Source organism: Solanum stenotomum, chromosome 9 (genome assembly GCF_019186545.1).
Source record: "Solanum stenotomum isolate F172 chromosome 9, ASM1918654v1, whole genome shotgun sequence".
NCBI lineage: Eukaryota > Viridiplantae > Streptophyta > Magnoliopsida > Solanales > Solanaceae > Solanum > Solanum stenotomum.
The window spans coordinates 7,278,508-7,299,442 of NC_064290.1; the positions used below are offsets into that span (position 1 = coordinate 7,278,508).

Genomic DNA, 20,935 nt, shown 5'->3' on the forward strand with positions numbered 1-20,935 from the left:
TCTTGAATAGGTATTACAGAGTTAATATCTCAAAAGGTCACTAAACTTTGAGAATTTATTTAGTAAAGTCATTGAACTTTATTTTGTATCAATAAAATCACTGAACTTAGGCTTTTCTATCCATAAAATCACTATTATTAAAAGATACGTAACAAGACATTTTTTTTTAATAGTTGGGAGTCTTATTACTAATTTTTAGAGCTCAGTTTTTCAAACTTCAATTGTTTTGAAGTTAAATAAAGGTTATCAGTTATCACTCTGTTTTTTTTTTTAAAATAAATTGTGTACTGGTGTTATAATTATTGAGTTTAGGGCATATATAATAAATAGACTCGAGTCTCAACTCTCAACCATTGACCAGGTGGTTTCTTTCTTTAATGGTGATGTATTTTACAGTTATTTGGTATTTTACTGGTCTGTTTTTCTGGTTCAAAGATTACACCTGGACGATGCATATACATGTTATAGCATCATACGAAGAAAACCACTGCACGTTATAGTGTATTTATTTAGATAATCCATTGTTGTTTTCCTCAGCTTATTCTATTTACTAATCTAGTTAAAAAAAATAAAATAGAATTTTGAATTAGTTCAGAAATTCTACCTCAATACCTGAATCTTTTTAATTCGAACAATTAATTTACTTTGTGGAGTTCATATTTTTATTACATATAAAAATAATTTATTTTGTCTTGTTATAGTTTTTGTACTATTATATTTAGTTGAATGATTTTATTGATAGAAAAGCCTAAGTTTAGTGATTTTATTGATATAAAACAAAGTTAAATGACTTTACTAGATAAATTCTCAAAATTGAGTAACCTTTTAAGATATTAACTTGGTATTACATAGGTTAAGTTGGTTTGAGTTTTTCAAATACCAAAATAAAGCATTTGTATCGTTTTTTTAATTTATAAATCATATTAATTCAATAATAGTCGAGGGTTTTAACCTCGGATTTTCTCAGTAAAATCTCCATAGATACATATAATTAACTTGTGTTTTAAATATACAACTATTTATGGTGTTTCTTAAGAAAATAACACAACATTTGAGATGAATGATGACACTAAAATAATCAACAAAAAAAATTATGAAATCGCTAAATATGGTAAATTAATAAGTCATACTAAAATGAGTAAAGCCAATGCAAAACTAAAGAATAATTTCCAACATTATTGTCATTCCTATAGCTGAATTGTATTTTTTTTATAACATTAGTATTTTACGAACAGAGGCGGACCCACGTGTACTCGTTAACTTTGAAAAAAAATCATATATATCTTGAGAAACTATCAGAAACTAAATATAAAAAACAATCCCCCCATAGAAAGCACATGATATCACTTGGTACTGTTGCTATTGGCTAGTGCGTCCGCCCTAGCGACCTTGGTTTGAGCCCAGTCAAAATCACATTTTATTATTTTTATTATAAGTTTTGAATTTAAAGGGGCTTATAATATTGGTGCACCCGAGTAATAGGTAAGTGTAATGCATACCATCGATTGGGATTGTCTTTGGTACAATCATTGTTTTTCCCTTCAAATTACTCCTAAAAATGGGTGTACACTGAATTTGTTATTGTCGTAAATTATTCACAAAATCTAAAAATAACTCATATTTATATTAAAATATATATATATTTAGAAATCAAACACAATTTTAATTTTAAATATTAATTTTCACGTTAAAAATAAAATTTATTTTTAAAAATTTCAATTTTCATGACCAAAAGTAGGCCTAAAGTCGAAGTTCAAACCCACGAATTCCAAAACAGTAGAGAAAGTCTGCTCAATTTAGTGGGAAAAACGAGTGTAGAGTTTAGAGAGGAAACGCCGCCATAGCATTAGGCCATTAGCAGCAGCTAAATAGGAAGCTGCTTTTCTGCAATTATCTGCCAATCGATGGAAATTGTTTGCCCAATTGATGCACAATTCTCTGACCAGATTGCCGCACTTCTCAAGCCGCCACCTCCACAAGAAGTCCAGGCATCAACTCTTTTCTCCTTTTTTTTGCACTCTTGTTTTGTTTGTCGAAGTTATGGTTAAGTTCAATGTGTTTTAGTCAATTAACTGTTTGATAAATGTTCGCAGAAATATTTTGAAGAGCTATTAGCCACTAGACAATGCGATGGCCTCAAAGTTAAACCTACTCCACATTATGGAAAAGGTATTTCTTTCTCCACGGTTCATATAAGAAATTTCACTGCGAGTTGAGACGCTTGTTTTATGTGTGTTTGTGAACCAGTGCTGATTGGATTTAGATCATATAGCCACCTCCACTAGTTTTGTATTGATTGTCTAATGTTCTGATATGAAACTAAAGTTAATAACTTGGTGAGGAATTTCAAAGTGTGGATTTGCTTAACCACTTGTTAGGGAATTTTGAAATGTGGGTTTGCTTACCCAGAACGAATTTGTACTAAAGTTCAGTTCTTTCATGGGCTTTATTAATATACGGAGAAAGATCTAAAATATCCTTAAAGTATCGAAATTGGTCCAAAAATACCCCTCGTTTACCTTTTGGCCTCAAAATACCGAGAAAATGATCAAAATGGTCCTTGATGTATTGGGGTTGCTTTATTTTGGTCCTTAATATATTCTAGGGGATTGAAATAGTCCTTTATGCATGACAAAATGTGTTCAATTTAGTCTTTTACCCTAAATTTAACAATTTACCCCAAAAACTCTAAATATAACTGTGGGGCCCACATAACTTACAAAATCCACCATTTTTACCATCTTTATTAGCTCAAAGAATGAATTTCATGAATTCTAAATCACCATTTCTCTAACATCTAACCACACAATTACAAAATAATTAATCTAAAACACACTTTTTTTCTCATCAATATGTCAAAATGAATCACACATCAAGCAACCTAATAACAACAAAATATAAAGTTATTTACATTACATTACTCATGTTAGCACACAATATTAGAGTTTAATGAAATGTTGTGTAAAGATTTCTCCTTGGGAGTTACTTGAATCCCTCGCATCTATGCTAAAAGACTCGGTCTTGATGATATCTTTAGATCATCTGCAGAAAATTCTGCACTATTTTGGACATTTGTGGCCTGAATTCAGGTTCCGACTGCCCAACAAAAAAGTAAAAGGACATGAGAACGAGAGTAAGAAAAGGCGACAGCTCGAAAAACTTCAGTCACAAACATTATGTATGTTTTTTAGCTATAGCAGAATGACGATCAAATTCTTGACGATCCATTTCATTCAACTTTTTTACAATAATTATTCTGTAATTGTGTGGTTAGATGTTAGAGAAAATGGTGTTTTAGAATTCATGAAACTCTTTCTCTGAACTAATAAGGATGGTAAAAATGGTGGGTTTTGTAAGTTATGTGGGCCCCACCGTTATATTTAGCAATTTTTGGAGGTAAATTGTTAAGTTTAGGGTAAAAGACTAAACTGAACACATTTTGTCATACATGAAGGACTATTTCAATCACCTAGAATATATTAAGGACCAAAATAAAACAACCCCAATACATCAAGGACCATTTTGATCATTTTCTCTCAAAATACCCTTAGGGTTAACTTTCAGGGACCTATAATGCCATTTTCGCAAACGGACTACTTAGTCCATATAATTAACTATTTCATTTATTACGTGGCGTTATCTAATTGGTTGAAAAGTTAATTATTTAAAACTTAATTTATCCTACCCAAACCCGGATCCACCCGACTAAAACTACCGATCCATCCTTTCTAAACCCATTACCCATCCTTTCTTAACCCATTTCTTAAAGAAAACCCTAAACATTACCCCCCAACTTCATCAGGTCTTGGAGCGGTGATATTCAAGTAAGAACTGAAGATAATCGATTCGCTACTCCGATATTCAAGTTAGAACTGAAGATTTATTCTTAATAGTTAGGGTTTAGTTTTCATAAATATTGTGTAATGATTGTTTGATTGAATGTATTTCGTAAATAGTTAAGGTTTAGTTTTATTCGATTATTGATTGCATTTGGTCTATTGTATCATAATGTTGTGAAGTTAGTGTAGTGTTGACATTTTCTGAAGTCAGGGCTTTTTGTTGCTTACGTGTTTTATATATTATTTTCTCGAGTTATGGCTTGTTGCTTACATATTTTATACAGTTTTAAAGGATTTTTTTGAGTTTATTTCATATTTTTGAACCTTGTGTATTGGTGTCTCGATTAGGTTCATGTGAAGTAGGTATGTGTGTGACTATACAATTTTTATGGATATTTTGGGTTTGTTCATACTTTTTAACCTTGTGTATTGGTGTCTTGATTAGGTGCATGTGAATTAGGTATGTGTATGACTTTACTATTCTCAATTTGTGCATTTTTTGTTTGTTTTCAGTGTTGTATTCTATGTGAAGTTGAAATAAATAATGTTAGTGGTCCCTATAACTTTACCACCGTATGTTAGTTTTCCTACAACTTGTTGTGTTTATGGCTGACAAGTTCCTTTCCACTTTTTTTTTGTCTGCCATGTGAAAAAATTTGAAGAATGACTTAAACAGTGGATTTGGTATTTAATTATGGGGGGCAAGTGGGTCCTGTCTCCTCAAGTTGTGTACATTAAAAAATTAAATCAAACTTGGCATGAATATGATGTGGATTTGCTATCATATATTGACATTTGCTTAGAGTTTATTGAGAAATGTGGTTTTAGGGTTGTGAAACAATTGCTAGTAACAGGGCCAACTGGTACGTATTATTTGCTTGAGGATGATTCAAGCATTAGGACTCTACAAACTGCTCTGTCTAGTCCAGTGTTCAGGGAAGCGTGAGGTGAAAAAAAGCGATAAGGCCCCGCTTCACGCTTTAAGCGATGAAGCGCTCACATACTCATTCTAGTCTGTGAAGCATAGAAGGCTCGCATCGCGTCGCTTCATCGCTTAAAGCGGGCGCTTCATTGCTTAAAGCGTGAAACTACTGTTCTTATCACTAATATTTATGACCTGAACAAGCCTTACCATGCTGTGCCAGTAGAGGTAGGAACTGATTGTGAATCAAACAAGGAGGATGAGGATCAGAATGAACCTATTCCTAGTGGTTACAGTAGTGATGAATTGGAAGTCTTTAGAAAGGAAAAGAGCAGAGAGATTAATGACAAGCTCGACAAATTCTTAGAGTTGGAAAATGGTATGTGCTTTAAAGATCTTAAAGAAGCTAAAAGAATTGTGAGCTTTTACTCTATTGTTAGAAAGGTTGCACTTAAAGTTGATAAAAGTGACTCTATTAGATTGAGATATTTGTGTGATATTGGTTGTCTATTTGAGTGTTTGATATCTGAAGATAGGAAAAATCAGGGATTCAAAATTAAGACCTTGAACACAAATCACTCAGAAAATGCTTTTAAGAATAGAAGAGTCACTCAAGAAGCTTTAGCACACTACTTCAAGAAAAAACTTCAAAATAATCCAAAGTACAAGGTGAAAGATATGAGACAAGATTTGGATGATAATTTTAATTTGAATGTTAGCTATTCCAAGACGAAGATGGTTAAAAGGCTTGTGTTAGAGAAATTGGAGGGTAGCTACATTGATGAATTCAATAAGTTGGAGGGTTATGCTCAAGAATTGAGGGACAACAACCCTGGTACTGATGTTATCATAAATATATCTAGAGAGGCTTTGGAACAAGGGAAAAAAAAGATTCTTAAGAATGTATGTGTGCATTCAAGCTTTAACAAATGGTTGGAAAGGAGGTTTGAGACCATTTATAGGGTTCGATGAAATTTTTTTAGAAGGAAAATGCAAGGGAACCTTATTGGTTGCAATGGGACAAGATTCAGTGAAACACCTCTATCTGTAATGCCATTTTCGCAAGTGCATCAATTGATAAGACCTTTCTATATTAAGCTACACATTAAGATTGTGTAGCTTATAGGTTAGCTTAATCTAATTGTTAGTTTCTATTTTTAGGTTAGAAAGGCCTTTCGCAAGTGCATCAATTGATAAGGCCTTTCGCAAGGCTAAGTTCTTCTATAGTCATACACATTAAGCTAACCTATATATAGAAACTAACAGTTAGATTAAGGTAATATAAAAGATGACAATATAAACAGTAACAAATCACTTTGATTCTAATATCTTCTAACATCTCGATTATAGGTTTTGCCCTTGCATCTAGTATCCATTTGTTGAATGACTCTGTAAAATTATTCTCACATGAGTGATTTTGCAGACTGTGTCAAAATAAGCCCTGCACTAGTTTTGTGCAGGGTACCATACCAAATCCTTTGCAGCTTTAGACACTGCACCTATGACTTTCAATTGATCTTGAAATTCTTCTTCATAGGTGCTTCAGGCAGGCCAACTAGTGCAGGGTACCATACCAACTCCTTTGCAGCTTGTTTAGACACAACACCCATGACTTTCAATTGATCTTGAAATTCTTCTTCATAGGTGCTTAAGGCAGACCACCACAGTAACTTCTTCATCTGTACCCCTTTCCAAGCCTTGCTCTAATAGCTTCTATGTGCCTTACACACCATCTATAATGTGCTTTAGGAAACACATGACTAACAACATCCGTAGCCCCTGTAACAATAAACATCATAACAAGTTAAAGTATTATTTGTATAAGAATTTAATTGAAAATTAGAAACTTATAAAAAAGTGTCAAACAACTACCTTTTGCATATCAGACATAAATGTTACTCCTTCACCATTTGCCAGGTCTAGAGAATGTCTTAGCAACTCAACAAACCATTTCCATGTTCTGGATCTTTCTCTGTCCACCACTGGCCAAGCAAGTGGGTAGAAGTGTTTCACTGAATCTTGTCCCATTGCAACCAATAAGATTCTTTTGCATTTTCCTTTCAAAAAAGTCTCATCCAGCCCTATAAAAGGCCTCAAACCTCCTTTCCAACCATTTTTTAAAGCTTGAATGCACACATATATTCTTCAGAATCTTCTTTTTCCTTGTTCCAAAGCCTCTCTAGTTATATTTATGATAACATCAGTACCAGGGTTGCTGTCCCTCAATTCTTGAACATAACCCTCCAACTTATTGAATTCATCAATGTAGCTACCCTCCAATTTCTCTAATCTAACACAAGCCTTTTAACCCTCTTCATCTTGGAATAGCTAACATTCAAATTAAATTTATCATCCAAATCTTGTCTCATATCTTTCACCTTGTACTTTGGATTATTATGAAGTTTTTTCTTAAACTACTGTGCTAAAGCTTCTTGAGTGACTCTTCTGTTCTTAAAAGCATTTTCCCTACATGAGTGTTTTGTGTTCAAGGTCTTAATTTTGAATCCCTGATTTTTCCTATCTTCAGATATCAAACACTCAAATAGACAACCAATATCACACAAATATCTCAATCTAGTAGAGTCACTCTTATCAATTTTAAGTGCAACCTTCTAACAATAGAGTAAAAGCTCACAATTCTTTTAGCTTTTTTAAGATCTTTAAAGCACATATCCTTTTCCAACTCTAAGAACCTGTCTGGCTTGTCATTGATCTCTCTGCTCTTTTCCTTTCTAAAGACTTCCAATTCATCACTATTGTAATCACTAGGAATAGGTTCATTCTGATCCTCATCCTCCTTATTTGATTCATAATCAGTTCCTACCTCTACTGGCACAACAGGGTAAGGCTTGTTCAGGTCACAGATATTAGGGATAAGAACAGTAGTTTCACCTTCATCTACAACAAATAATTGAAGAACACTAAATGGACTAGACACAACAATTTGTAGAGTCCTAATGCTTGAATCATCCTCAAGCAAATAATACGTACAACCCCCAAGGCCTAGCTCAAGTGGCAAAAGGTGGAGGATTTGTGGCTTAGGTCGCAGGTTCAAGCCCCACACCATGAAAAGCGAAGCCCGGTATTTAAGTGGAGAAGGGTAGAGGGGCGGGCCCATTATCCACCTAGTTTAGAAGGTTGTGATTGGTTCAAAGGGCGGGTCACAAACGGATTCCTCGGTTATCAAAAAAAAATAATACGTACTAGTTGGCCTGTTACTAGCAGTTGTTTCACAACTCTAAACCATATTTCTCAATGAACACTGAGCAAATGTCAACATATGATAGCAAATCCACATCGTCCATGCCAAGTTTGATTCAATTTATAATGTACACAACTTGAGGAGACAGGACCCACTTGCCCCCATAATTAAATATCAAATCCACTTTTTCAGTCATTCTTCAAAATTTTCACATGGCAGTAAAAAAAATGGAAAGGAACTTGTCAGCCATAAAAACAAGTAGTTATAGGAAAACTAACATTATTTAATTTGAAGATAATGGTAAAGTTATATGGACCTCTAACATTATTTATTTCAACTTCACATAGAATACAACACTAAAAATAAACAAAAAAAATGCACAAATTGAGAACAGTAAAGTCATACACATACCTACTTCACATGCACCTAATCAAGACACCAATACACAAGGTTAAAGAATATGAAAAAATCCTTTAAAACAGACACATACCTACTTCACATGCACCTAATCGAGACACCAATACACAAGGTTCAAAAAGATGAAATAAACTCAAAAAAATCCTTTAAAAACTGTATAAAACATGTAAGCAACAATGTCATAAAAAAAAACATATAAGCAACAAAAGCCCTAACTCGAGAAAACAATATATAAAACATGTAAGCAACAAAAAGCCCTAACTTCAGAAAACAATGTATAATGTCAACACATCACTAACTACACAACATTATAGTACAATAGACCAAAATGCAATAAAAAATCAAATAAAACTAAACCCTAACTATTTACGAAATACATTCAATCAAACAATCATTACACAATATTTATGAAAACTAAAACCCTAACTATTAAGAATAAGTCTTCAGTTCTTACTTGAATATCGGAGTAGCAAGTCGATTATCGTCAGTTCTTAGTTGAATATCGCCTCTCCAAGACCTAGTTGGGGGAAATGTTTAGGGTTTTCTTTAAGAAATGGGTTAAGAAAGGATGTGTAATGGGTTTAGAAAGGATAGGTCGGTAGTTTTAGTCGGGTTTGGGTAGGATCAGTGTTGTGAAAGGCGATTGCCTCGTTGCCAATGGCGAGAGGCGAGGCGACCCTTCATCGCTTTTTGACGAGGCGATCTTTAAAAGGCGACGCCATGGCGACAAATGCGAGAGGCGAGAAAGGCATCACCTTTTGTACTTTAAAAAAAGGCAACCAATTTAGGGTTTTAAAAGTTAAAAGGTAATTTTAGGGTTTTCGACTAGACTTCTCGGGCGACCAGCTAGAATTTTCTGGTGACTCCAAAGTCCAACCAACACGTTGTTCTTTCTTCTTCCTTTATTTCTTTTTCCTTCTTCTTCTTCAGACTTTAGAGTCACTTCTACCCTTGTTTTTTTCATTGTTTTGATTTTTGTTCTATTTTTTTCTCATTCAAGTTCTAAGTATGTACTAAATCTATTTTCAGTTTTTGAATTGAAATATTTGCTAATATGTTATTGCTATTGAGATTTTGATTATTTATACATGCAATTAAATATTTTAATTTTTTGGTATTAATTGGGCCGCACTTCAAAAAGGCGACGCCTTGTGGCGAGGCAGACCCTTGTCGCCTTTTATCACCTTTCGCTATCCAAAACCCTGGGTAGGATAAATTAAGTTCTAATTAATTGACTTTTCAACCAATTAGATAACGCCACATAATAAATGAAATAGTTAATATATGGACTAAGTAGTCCGTTTGTGAAAATGGCATTATAGGTCCCTAAAGGTGAACCCCAAGGGTATTTTGAGGCCAAAAGGTAAACGAGGGGTATTTTTGTACCAATTTCGATACTTTAAGGGTATTCTAGACCCTTCTACGATTAATACATCAGCACTATACTGAGATTTGTGGGATCACAGGGGTTTATGCCGAGACGGACTTCAAAGAAGAGCAGCTTGTCTTGAAGGATCAAATGCTAGCTGGTGCCCAACATTCTTCAAATAAGGTATTGCTGATTGAACTAGCTGCACAGTATCGTTTTCTTCCTTGCAGTAATCATCTGACTTTGTATTTTTTCACTTCTCTCTTGGGTGACATGCTTCACTTTAATCTTTTTCATGTGGCAGGTAGACTGCTTGGTATGTAGTTATTGTTTCTGCTTTGTTGGGTCAATAGAGCTTCAAATTGGGAGGAAGCTATATTTAGAACAGCTGGGTGTCTCCCCTCATGATGAGTGTCGTATGCAAAAAGATTGTTATAACTCTGATGCATCTGTTGATGAAGATGATTCTGATGTAAAAGATCAGCAAGCCTCTGGAGAATGTTCTTCTAGCCCTTCAAAAGATAAAATTTCTCTCCCTAAGGATGTGGTCGAGTCATTGTTTAATGGCGAGATGCAACTACCATATTCTGAGAAGTTCTCATTGCCTCCAATTGTTTCTTGTCCTGGTGGATGTAAAGAGAACTACTATTGCAGGTAAACATTCTGCTCTTTTCTATACATAAGAAAATTCATTCAATAATGCAAAACATCCAAAATTTATTTTCTACCGTAATTAACAGTAACAAAACAATGAGACTGCATAATATGACATAAGCAGCTTTTGACACATTTCTAGTCATGCTGAAGAGGATCCTTCCAACATCATTATGCTATCTTCTTATTCCAATTGAAGGGTTTTTCTATCTTGTGTTTGAATCTTGTCCATTTCATTGGCTGCATGGAGGAACACCTCGCATTTTGCTTTATGACTTGTGCAGGGTTTCAGCTTCTTGAACAACCTTTCTACCATCTAGGAGTAGACCTAAAAGCCTTCTTCGAGGCACCTTCTTTTTGTTGCAGGCTTGCAGCTATTCAGAAAGTACATGAGGTAGCTGGCATAGCCGTATAAATATGTAGTTCTGAGGTGTCTGTCTCAGCTGCTAAAATTAGAATATCGAACTATTAACTCTAAATGAGAAAACAGATGAACAAATGTTGGTGTTACATTTTCTGTGGTCATATCCTTCTGCTATTCACAAAGCTAAATAGCTTTAGGTATTGGACACCTCTCCCGTGGATGAGCTTGTTTTTATCATTTTTGCTTCTCATTGTACCACTCAATGACTCTTCTTGTACTTGACCATCACTACGACTGAATAATTTACAAACCTTTTTATTTTTTTTGCAGCAAATCTTGCGCGGAGGCTGATTGGGAGTCTTTTCATTCTTTGCTGTGCACGGGGGAGGGGTCTAAGTCATTAAGCACAAGGGTGCTTCAGAAATTTATAGAACATGCTAATGGTAAGGTTTTAATGTGTCTTCTACCTATTATGGTAGTCTTAGTGCATAACTTGCCTACCCATTTATCTTGTTATTCAAGCTATTTCCTTTTCTTTCTTCTGCCAGATACAAATGACATTTTCCTTCTTGCTGCAAAGGTAAGTCCTTCTCTTTTCTTGGTGCAACTTGCCTCTTTCCTCTTTTTCAATTTTCCTGTCAAACTGCAAAGTATTTTGAAGAATAGTTCATTTCCTATTTTCTGATGTATTTCATCTCTTGTTATTTTCATGTCAAACTGCAATTCTTCTTAGGAAAAGTGAGGTGCATATGCAAAGACATAAGTCTCTGTGTTTGTATGTCTTGCTACATGTTGGAAACCTGCTTAAGCAATTTCTTGTAAACAAATTTTTGTTTTTATAGGTAATTTCTTTCACCATTTTGAGACATAAGAAGTTGAAAGAAAGTCGTCATGAGGGAAAAGGGAAGCAGGTTATTTCAGAAAGTATTGATTTTTCTTTACTGGGGGAGGCATGGAAGCCCGTGTCCATGGGATACAAAAGAAGGTACTTAATTACTCTTCACAAGTTGCTATAAACTGAATTTCAATCCCGTTGAAGAAAAACTTATGCTTTCACAAGAAAGTGCATATTCTTGCCCAATTATTAATATCGTATATTGTCTTTCCTGAATTACATCTAAATGATGCTGGCTAGCTGCATGATTGTAGAACTTGCTGGATATTCCCCCAAGAAAGGAAATGTGGAATGAGTCATATCTCAATCCACTTTAAGAATCATTTTTGTTCAAAAATTGACTCATATTCATCTGTTGCAACACAGTGGTGAAAAAACTATTCTCACCGCTGATGATAACATTGAGAAAAATATTGAAAATTTCAAACTACTCAAAATTTTGTCTAGTCTCTTGAGGGATTAATCATATTTGGTAATGAAACCATTGACTCTTTTAGTTGTCTTGGCATTCAAGTGTCACACCCCGAGCCTACACCTTGGGCAGGACTGGCACTTGAGAACTATTGCTGGCCCCAAGCGAACCCTGGCCTGAATTACTTACTCAGCGGAAGGCTTAACTTAACAAGATAAACCCAGACAAAACTTAGAATGTTATAAAGAAAACATTCAACTAGCCAATACAACAAACTCAAGTCTCAACATAAGATAATGAAAATAAAAAGACTAAAGAACTAACATCTGACCGTCTATGAAGCCTCTAAACAACTGAGATGGATGTCGGGATGTTATGAATCTTTAGGGAAGGATCGATTCACAAGGCGATATATAAATCAGCTCGTTAAAGGGAGGCTGAAACCTTAGAATTCATTAAAAGAGAATTCCGATCTATTGCTTTTTACTAAAATATGACTTACCGATTTATTTCTCAAAAGCCCCTTTAAATAGGAGTCTTATTACATCAATAGCAAGTCTAATTCTTATGAAAGTAGGAGACCTAAATCCTATTCCAAACTAATAACTATAACTTAACCTAATCTTTATAAAACTATGAAATATAAACCCTATTCTAGAATAATAAATAAAACAACTAAAAATATAATTAAATACTTAATTTAAGGGCTTCCAACGCATCCATAACACGGGACAAGACCCACGACATCCTAATGAACTAATAATAATACTGAAAGCAATAAAAGGGATCCTCCGAAAAGCAAGGAGGCTCACCATACAACTCAGCACTGGATCAACGATGCGCTGGATGCTGATCCTGGTTACTTGTGTCTGCATCATACAAAGATGCAGGCCAAATGACATCGGTACATTGAATGTACGAGTATGCGAGGGGAATTCTAAAACGAGACATAAGCTTGAAAGGAACTGAAGAACTTACCTGACTCAACTCAACTTACTGAACTCATTTCAATATAAATCAGTATAAAACAAATGCAATATAATGAAAAACTTTTAAAACATGGATGTCAATTCTATGTGTATGCAAAGATACAATATAACTCTGAGATGTATGTACAAATACAAATAAATTGTGTATATAAGAATACAATTACTTCTGTGGGAGTTTCTCTAACCGACAACCATCACGTAAGAGCTATTGTGATGATATAACGTTTTGCCTCATGCTGCCAGGGCCGTCCTATACCTTGACGAGGGTATAAAACCTGACTACTAAGTGGATCCACTAGTCTATGCTAAAAAGCACTAAGGAATCATCTAAAAAGTATGATTCTTTTCTACCCATGATGGCTACATGGTGTATGGGGGCTGGGAGTTGTCTGAACTCTTCCCCATATCGGTGCTCAATACTACTCCCAAAATATGATACTAGCTCTTATGTTTAAAAACATACTTCTTTCTGTGATTTGAGATAATTGCTCAAAAACTTAGCTCAAGGGCTATTTCTGAAATCAAAGTTTCCTCTCTTGCTTAATTGTGAAAGCGCTTACTCTTTTCTGAAAACTAGCTCAAAGGTTCTTTGGAAATCAAGGTTTCCTTTTCTTGTTTAAATGTGAAAACATTTTAAAACTCTTTGAGAATACATAGTCCCTATATACTCTTTGAAGAAATGAACTTCAACCTTTGCTCTTTACTCTTTACTCAACTTGAACTTTAAGTCTTAAAACAAAGTTAAAACATTTGGAAAAACTCTAAGAACTTCTCTTGACTTGACTCTTACTTTCCTTGAATTGAATTATGAATTCAAGGTTCATGATCTCATGTTTATGTATGATTTCATGATGTTTAGACGTACCTTAGAGTGTTGGAATCAACTAGGAAACATAGGTATGTTGCTAAGGAACTAGTATGGAAAGAAGGGGGGAAAATGGGAAGAATTGGTGTTCCTGGCGCTCTGAGAGGCGCGGAGCGCCAACCTTAAAACTTCAGAGGTTGGGGTGGGACGCGCTGGCTGGCGCGGCGCCCCAGAGCCCATACTTCAGAGACCCATTCTTGGGGCTCTGAGAGGGGAGGCGCCCCAGGCCCCTGCCCAGGTGCACTCCAACTTTTCTCCTTCGTTTTTCAACTCTAAACCCCCTATTTCGACTTGGTTCTTTCCCCAAACACTTAGAATCAACTATACCATCAATATGTGCATGATCCAACTCGAAATCACACCTAATTACACAAATCAATCTCAAGAAACTTCAACAACAAGAACCCACAAGATTTCAAACGAATTAACATCAAGAACTCATAGGATTTGCTTTCAAAAGTATACAACTTCACTGAATTGAATCATGATTGGCGTGTGGGTGAACTAACCCAATGCTATGTGATCTCACATACCTCGTAGGGATCACCCCTTGACGAAATCCACGATCTTAGCTTCAAAAATTTGACGATTCTTGCTTCTTCTCCTCTTTTCTCTTCTCTAAAACCCTAACTGAATATTGTAAAAGCGTAAATTGAATCCTATCAGTTTAGACCCCAATTAATTACCAAAAAATGAAATTAAGTCATGGGGTATGGAAAAGACCATAATGCCCTTAAAAAATCCGGATTAGACTTTCCTTATTTGAACAACCCAACTTCAAATGGGCATATCTCACTCATACGAACTCGGAATTGAGTAAACTCGGCGACGTTGGAAAGATTATTCCAAGATCTTTCCTATGATATCTGGAAGCACACCTAATTCATCCTGAGCTAGAAGTTATGGTCGTTTGAAGCTGACCAAAAACTCATTCTTAACTTAACTTAAACAAATTTCTAGATTTTTTCATTCCTTCCAAAAATGACTCTTTCTAATTCTAGCTCTTTCTAGTTCTTTCAATTAGCGAGATGTTACATCAAGTTTGTTTTGTTTCCATATCTTAGTTATTATCTTAATTTACAAACTTGATGCATCTTGACATTGCTTAATTTTTGTTTAGATATCCTACAAAATACTATGCCATTTTGAGTAAAGAAGCAATATTACTTCTTGTTGTGACCTAAGATAAAATAAGTTAAAGCTTTTCCTCTCTAATAGAAGCTTTTACATGAGGTGGTTGTACATTTATTATTAAAGCAACTCCATATGTAACCTAATATGATGGCGGGGCAAACCTTAATCAGAAACTTGGAGGTATCATAAGCAAATCTCGTATCGACCAAATACAGCAAAGATGTCGAGTATATAAGGAAACAGACCTTAAGACCAACTAAGGGTTTTTTTCTTCTTCTTTGATAACCGAGAAATTCGTCTAGGACCCACCCTTCGGACCAATCACTGCCTTCTAAACTCGGTGGATAATGGGCCCATCCCTCTACCCTTCTCCACTTAAATACCAGGCTTCGCTTGTATGGTGTGGGGCTTGAACTTGCGACCTAAGCCACAAATCCTCCACCTTTTTCCCCTCGAGCTAGGCCTTGAGGGCGGGGTTTTTAAGCATGAGGGTCTATGCCCGAAGTGGACAATATCACCTATGGATTGGGCTATTAGAATTACAATTCAATATTATCAGAGAAGAAAAAGTTCTGGGTTCAAGTCTAATTGCTACCCTTAAAAAATTTCCTTGTGCTTGGCCCACAATGATGAATCATGCCAATACGTGAGAAGGTGTATTTGTAGACCTAAGATAAATAAATAATGGTGCTCTCTCTCTTTAGTTTAAACTCTTAGAGGTGGTCACATAGTTCAATATTTTTATGCTTATTGAGTCTTCTAGGCAGAGCATAGAGGTTTAACTGGTTTCTTAATTTTACAAGGATTATAATTCCTAGATTATTTAGGACTATGGCTCTTTGAATCTCTTTTTCTTGTAAAAAAACTAACTCAATAAATGGTAAAACTTTCACCATTAATGATATTTGTCCTTGACTTTCATTTATTTTTCAAAAACTTCAAGGGTTTGCTTATATTATATTAGCCCCTTAATAGTCTTTTCTCTGGGTTTCCCTTCTATAAATTGGGGCCACGACAGATGTCTATACAACATACACTTGATGCTGATACATATATACAAACTTACCTTACCAAAAAGATAAAAAAATTTAAAATTAAATTAGAGGAACAACATGAATCAACATAGAAGGCCTTCCAAACATGCTGCAATGCTTCCTTGAAGGATAATAACAGTGATGAGCCTATAAGCTCCAAGATTGTGTTTTAAGGTTCCTGCATTTTCCCCTATAACAAATAACTTGAATTTTTTTGGTGTAGTTGTGTTTCAAGCATGACAAATTTAAATACAATATAAATATTACTCAGAGCTCAACTTTCTAAAACTGAATTTTTTTAATTTTCTTTTTTGTGAAATAGTAAAATCTTCCTATGAGGAGTATCAGGTGTCTGTGCCAGGCTGATGCATGATTATTCTACTAGTCAAGTTTCTCTTGTAGTTTGAAGTGACTTTTTGTATAGGTGGTGGGATAGCATTGCTTTGCCAGCTGATGTTGATGGTTCCGATGAAGCTTCATTTAGAATGCAAATGAAGGAGCTGGCATTAACGGTAATCCTCCTTGGTCCCGATGTAACCTGCTTGCGTTTTCCACCATCACTTCAATCTGCTGAAGTATCTCTAATTTGTCAGCTTCAGCTGCATCGGCGTAGTTTTTTCACCAGTCATCAATCATCAGTTAAAATTGTTAAATTACTCTCCTTGAGGGAGGCAAGTTGACTCTATTATTAGATCAAAATAGGGTCTACTTCTCTTCTATTTTGGCTGAAACAGATGAACGTGTCGCAACTCTCCTTTTTTATAAGATCTCTTCCATATTTGGTCTTCACAGACCAGTTTCGAGCAGGAAGAACCTTTTCCCCTAATCGTTATTTACATGTTAAGAGTATATTGGTTTTTTCTCCCAGAAGATAATGGAGCCTACTATTCCTACTGTAATTGATGTGAAAGTTGCATACTACAAATCTCGATCAAATTAAATGTGCAAGATATAAAGTGTAAATAATCAAAAGCTAAAACCACATTAATGAATTTCCAATTTGATTATCTCATGCATCATCAGTTTTCTCCTAAGAATCAATGCTGTTCTGATGTTGCCTGGAGTACAATGTGTCATCGCCTAATCTGAAACTATTACTCAATTGCATTCCAAAAAAAAATAAAAGCACATGGTCATAATGTAGCGAGACAATTGGAAGAAAACACTATGTTGTATAAGTCTTGCTTAGGAGTTAAGTTTAAGTGCATTTGTCAAAATTATGTGCTCTCTTGCTGCTTTATACATGAACCTCCATACCTGTGTATTTTGTTTTATATTTATCTGCATTTCATTGGTCATGCTTCTTAGATTTCTATACTGCAATTTAATTTATCAATTTGAATTATCCAGTCTCTGCAGCTCCTCAAGGAGGCTATCTTTGATGAGGAATGCCAGCCATGTATCCTAATTACTTGTGAATCATTTGACTGCTCCTCTTATCTGTAGTAATTTTCGGTATCTATGTTGGTCAAGATGGAATCCTTGACTCTTACCAGTGTTCTCACTTGAAATATATGGCAATATCATTGGCATGTTTGAGCTGAATAACCTGTAAGTATATGATAGATAAACTACCTTAGTTTTATTTCCAGCATGCGTGCAATAAATCTGATGATCTTTTGCCTTCTTCTGCATATCGCATGCAAAATAAAATTTTACCTCTTCCCAAATGGATGTCCTAATTTGAGTTGGCAAATTTACTACGAGAGTTCCTTGTTGCATAACATATTCTTTGAAATCACTAGGGCTAGAACAATTTAAAGCAGGGGTGAGAAGCATAGGAGCCATCTGCAGATAATATTTTGGTATTGATAATTTGCTCCTTCTCAAAAGTGGCCATTATTTTGGAATGGCCTAAATAATGGATGATGAGCTTGGCGCATTTGATTTTTGACTTGTACATTTCCCCTGGCATGCTGCATATTTATACTTTATTTTATTCTGTTCTTAGTTTATTTTTATATTATATGTTGCTGCTGTGATCTTATTAAAACCCTTGCTTGTTAATAGTGATTTGGTGGTAGAGTCACCAGTGGAGGATTACTTTCTGTATATTGATGATCTTCCTCTCTCTGAAAAGGTTAAAACCGATTCCTCTATGTGCTTGTGAAGCTTGCTAGCATGCAGAAATTTGACATCATTACTTTTATGATAAATTGGCAGGGAGAGGTTGAGCAAACCACAAAGCCTATCCTGGATGCTCTTGGTGATGACTATTCAATTTGTTGTCAAGGTATACTATGATGTGTGACGTGAATATCAAGGGTGATCTAAACTCCTACACACACACACACACACACACACACACCCCACACCAGGTTCAAGGTTTCTTAAGACAAAGTTGTAGTTGGCAGTAGATATATGGTGTTAGGGGTGGAGACAATATACAATTAGAGATATCTGTGACTACAAGCTTAAAATTTCTGAGTTCTATTTAAAAAGGAGACATCATGGCTGGGGACTTTGCATGTGGCTCTAGCATTTAGCTGATAGGATGCATTTTCTCTGAACTTCATTGGTTGTTGAGTAGTGCATTGCTTTCAAATTCTGCAAGAGACAGTTCTCCTTTATAGACAATCTTAGAAGTTCGTCTTTCAGAAGGGGTAAATTTTTGCTGCTAGCATTTCAACTAATGCAGAAATTGACAAGGCATGTTTAATACAATGGCACATCTTTGCTACCTTCTGTAGTGCTAAAGAATATGAAACCCGATTTTCTCTGTTTTATTGATTTGGAAGTGTTGTACAATATTCATTGCTTTATTTAGAATAATTAGTTCTTGGAAAGGACATAAGTAGCTGCTGGGGATTTTAAAAAAAAAGTTGTGCATCTAAGTGGTGTCTCTTTACTTTTCCAATTCTGGTTCTACCTAGTTTTATGTGTATATATCCGAATCATAATCACAACCAATCTTTGATAAAAGGTACTGCATTTTTCCCCTTGCAAAGCTGTATGAACCATTCCTGCAGACCTAATGCAAAAGCTTTTAAGCGAGAAGAGGTATGTTCGGATATCTGCAAATTCTTACTTTCTTATTCTTTTCTCTGAATGGAATAACCTCTCAAATAGGAAGAAAGAACTAGAAGTGCAAGATAAGACTTGATTTCAGGCAATGAATGAAACCTGTAAAGCAGATAAATGACTAGTGTAGTGAGTTCTCTGCAGGTAGGTATGGCGTTGCAACTTGGTTAGGGGCTCTAATTGCCCCTGTTTCAATGTTGTCTCCGACATTCTTGAAAGTAGAGAACTTATGGACAAATCATTATCTGGAAACACACCCGAAGGAAATTGCACTGGAATGGAAGTTGTTATTCTTACATATATAATACTTTGAAGAAACCTTTAGTTTATCTTTTATTTTGTGAAATCTGGCTGGATATTTATAAACTATGCTTTAAACCAGCTTCAAATTCTTAACCCTGAGCATTTAATCATGCTCAGTAATATATTCTTCATAAATTGTGAAACATATTTATAAGACGATTCTGAACGTTTGATACTGCATTATTAGGATCGAGATGGCCAAGCAACCATTATTGCTCTTCAACCAATTGCCAAAGGAGAAGAGGTAAGCTCTTAACTTGTGTTTATAGTTACAAATTCATTGTGCTTCGGAGAATTTACTTGCAGAGTCACTGGTTAATAAGCTCCGAGGTGTTGATATCTGCAGATAACTATTTCATATATCGACGAGGACCTTCCTTTTGAAGAGAGACAGGCATTACTCGCAGACTATGGTTTCAGATGTGGATGCTCCAAATGTCTAGAGGAAACTTAGTTAAAGATTAATGGCAACTTCTTTTTGAGAATGGCCACAATTTTGGAACATGTAACTGTTGTACAATATGGATTTAGAGGCATAATTTTATCTCATTATCTCGAAAAGGTGTCTGCAACTAGAACAATTAATAGAGCTGTTTGTCTCACTTCATTTTTCTTTTTTATCCGCCAGCCATAAAATCGATATAGTTTGCTCATAATATAAAAAATCGGACTAAATCGATCAATGTGTACTCTAATGTAGGAGGGGATTATAAGGTGGTGAATAGAGTTTTTATCAATAAGGTGAAAGTGTAAGTAACCAATTAATTGAGTTAGTGATTCGAGATTAAATTGTAACTTACTCCTAAGCACTTTTTTTTTTTGGCAATTCCATATTAAGTGCAACAAACAAGTTTATGATGTATCATATATAATGTATTCGGAGGAAACTAATGTATCCGAATGTCTGATTTTTAAGGGATTTTTGTAAAATAGAAAAGAGTAGGGATATAATGTAATTTAGGGTCTTATACTATGGGATTTAGGTAAGTTATACAATAACAAATCTCAATTGTACAAGTAAGCACAATAAAATCTCAAGTAAGGTTTTGTGTCCATTTGAATTAGCTTATTTTTATGTGTTTTTGACTTTTAAGTACTTTTTAAATTTTGGAGATGTTTGGAAAGATTAAAATGTGTTTTTAAATACTCACTTTTTGGCCAAAAAGTTTAAAAATAAGTCAAAAGTAAAAAATAATATATCTTCTACTCATGATTTTTAACTTTTGACTTATAAGTTACTCTCTTCGTTTCAATTTATATGTCGTCTTTACTAAAAATAGATGGTCTTTAATGTTTCTCACTTTACAAAATCAATGCATAAATAATATACAATTCTTTTGATTTTACCCTTTGAAAATTATTAGCTTTAAAAGTATAAATTTGTCAATATAGAAAAATTAAGTAATTAATTTATTTTCACTGATCAAATTAGTTAATCAAAGTAAATTAATTCATGTTCATTAATTGTAAACTTAATTTTAATAAAATATTTAATAAGGATATATGAACAAATTT

At 34.7% G+C, this 20,935-nt stretch overlaps 1 protein-coding gene across 1 annotated transcript; it reads left to right on the forward strand.

Annotated features, from left to right (window-relative positions):
* Nucleotides 1–1,754: 1,754 nt before the first annotated feature.
* On the forward strand, nucleotides 1,755–20,057 carry LOC125876954 (histone-lysine N-methyltransferase ATXR2). The gene is made up of 15 exons (XM_049558247.1): nucleotides 1,755–1,988; nucleotides 2,094–2,169; nucleotides 9,847–9,932; nucleotides 10,054–10,403; nucleotides 11,098–11,210; nucleotides 11,316–11,347; nucleotides 11,610–11,752; nucleotides 16,521–16,608; nucleotides 17,447–17,495; nucleotides 17,593–17,647; nucleotides 18,107–18,176; nucleotides 18,260–18,329; nucleotides 19,020–19,096; nucleotides 19,608–19,664; nucleotides 19,767–20,057. Exons 1-15 carry the CDS (start codon nucleotides 1,905–1,907, stop codon nucleotides 19,872–19,874), a joined length of 1,458 nt encoding a protein of 485 aa, XP_049414204.1. The 5' UTR covers nucleotides 1,755–1,904; the 3' UTR covers nucleotides 19,875–20,057.
* Nucleotides 20,058–20,935: the final 878 nt, after the last annotated feature.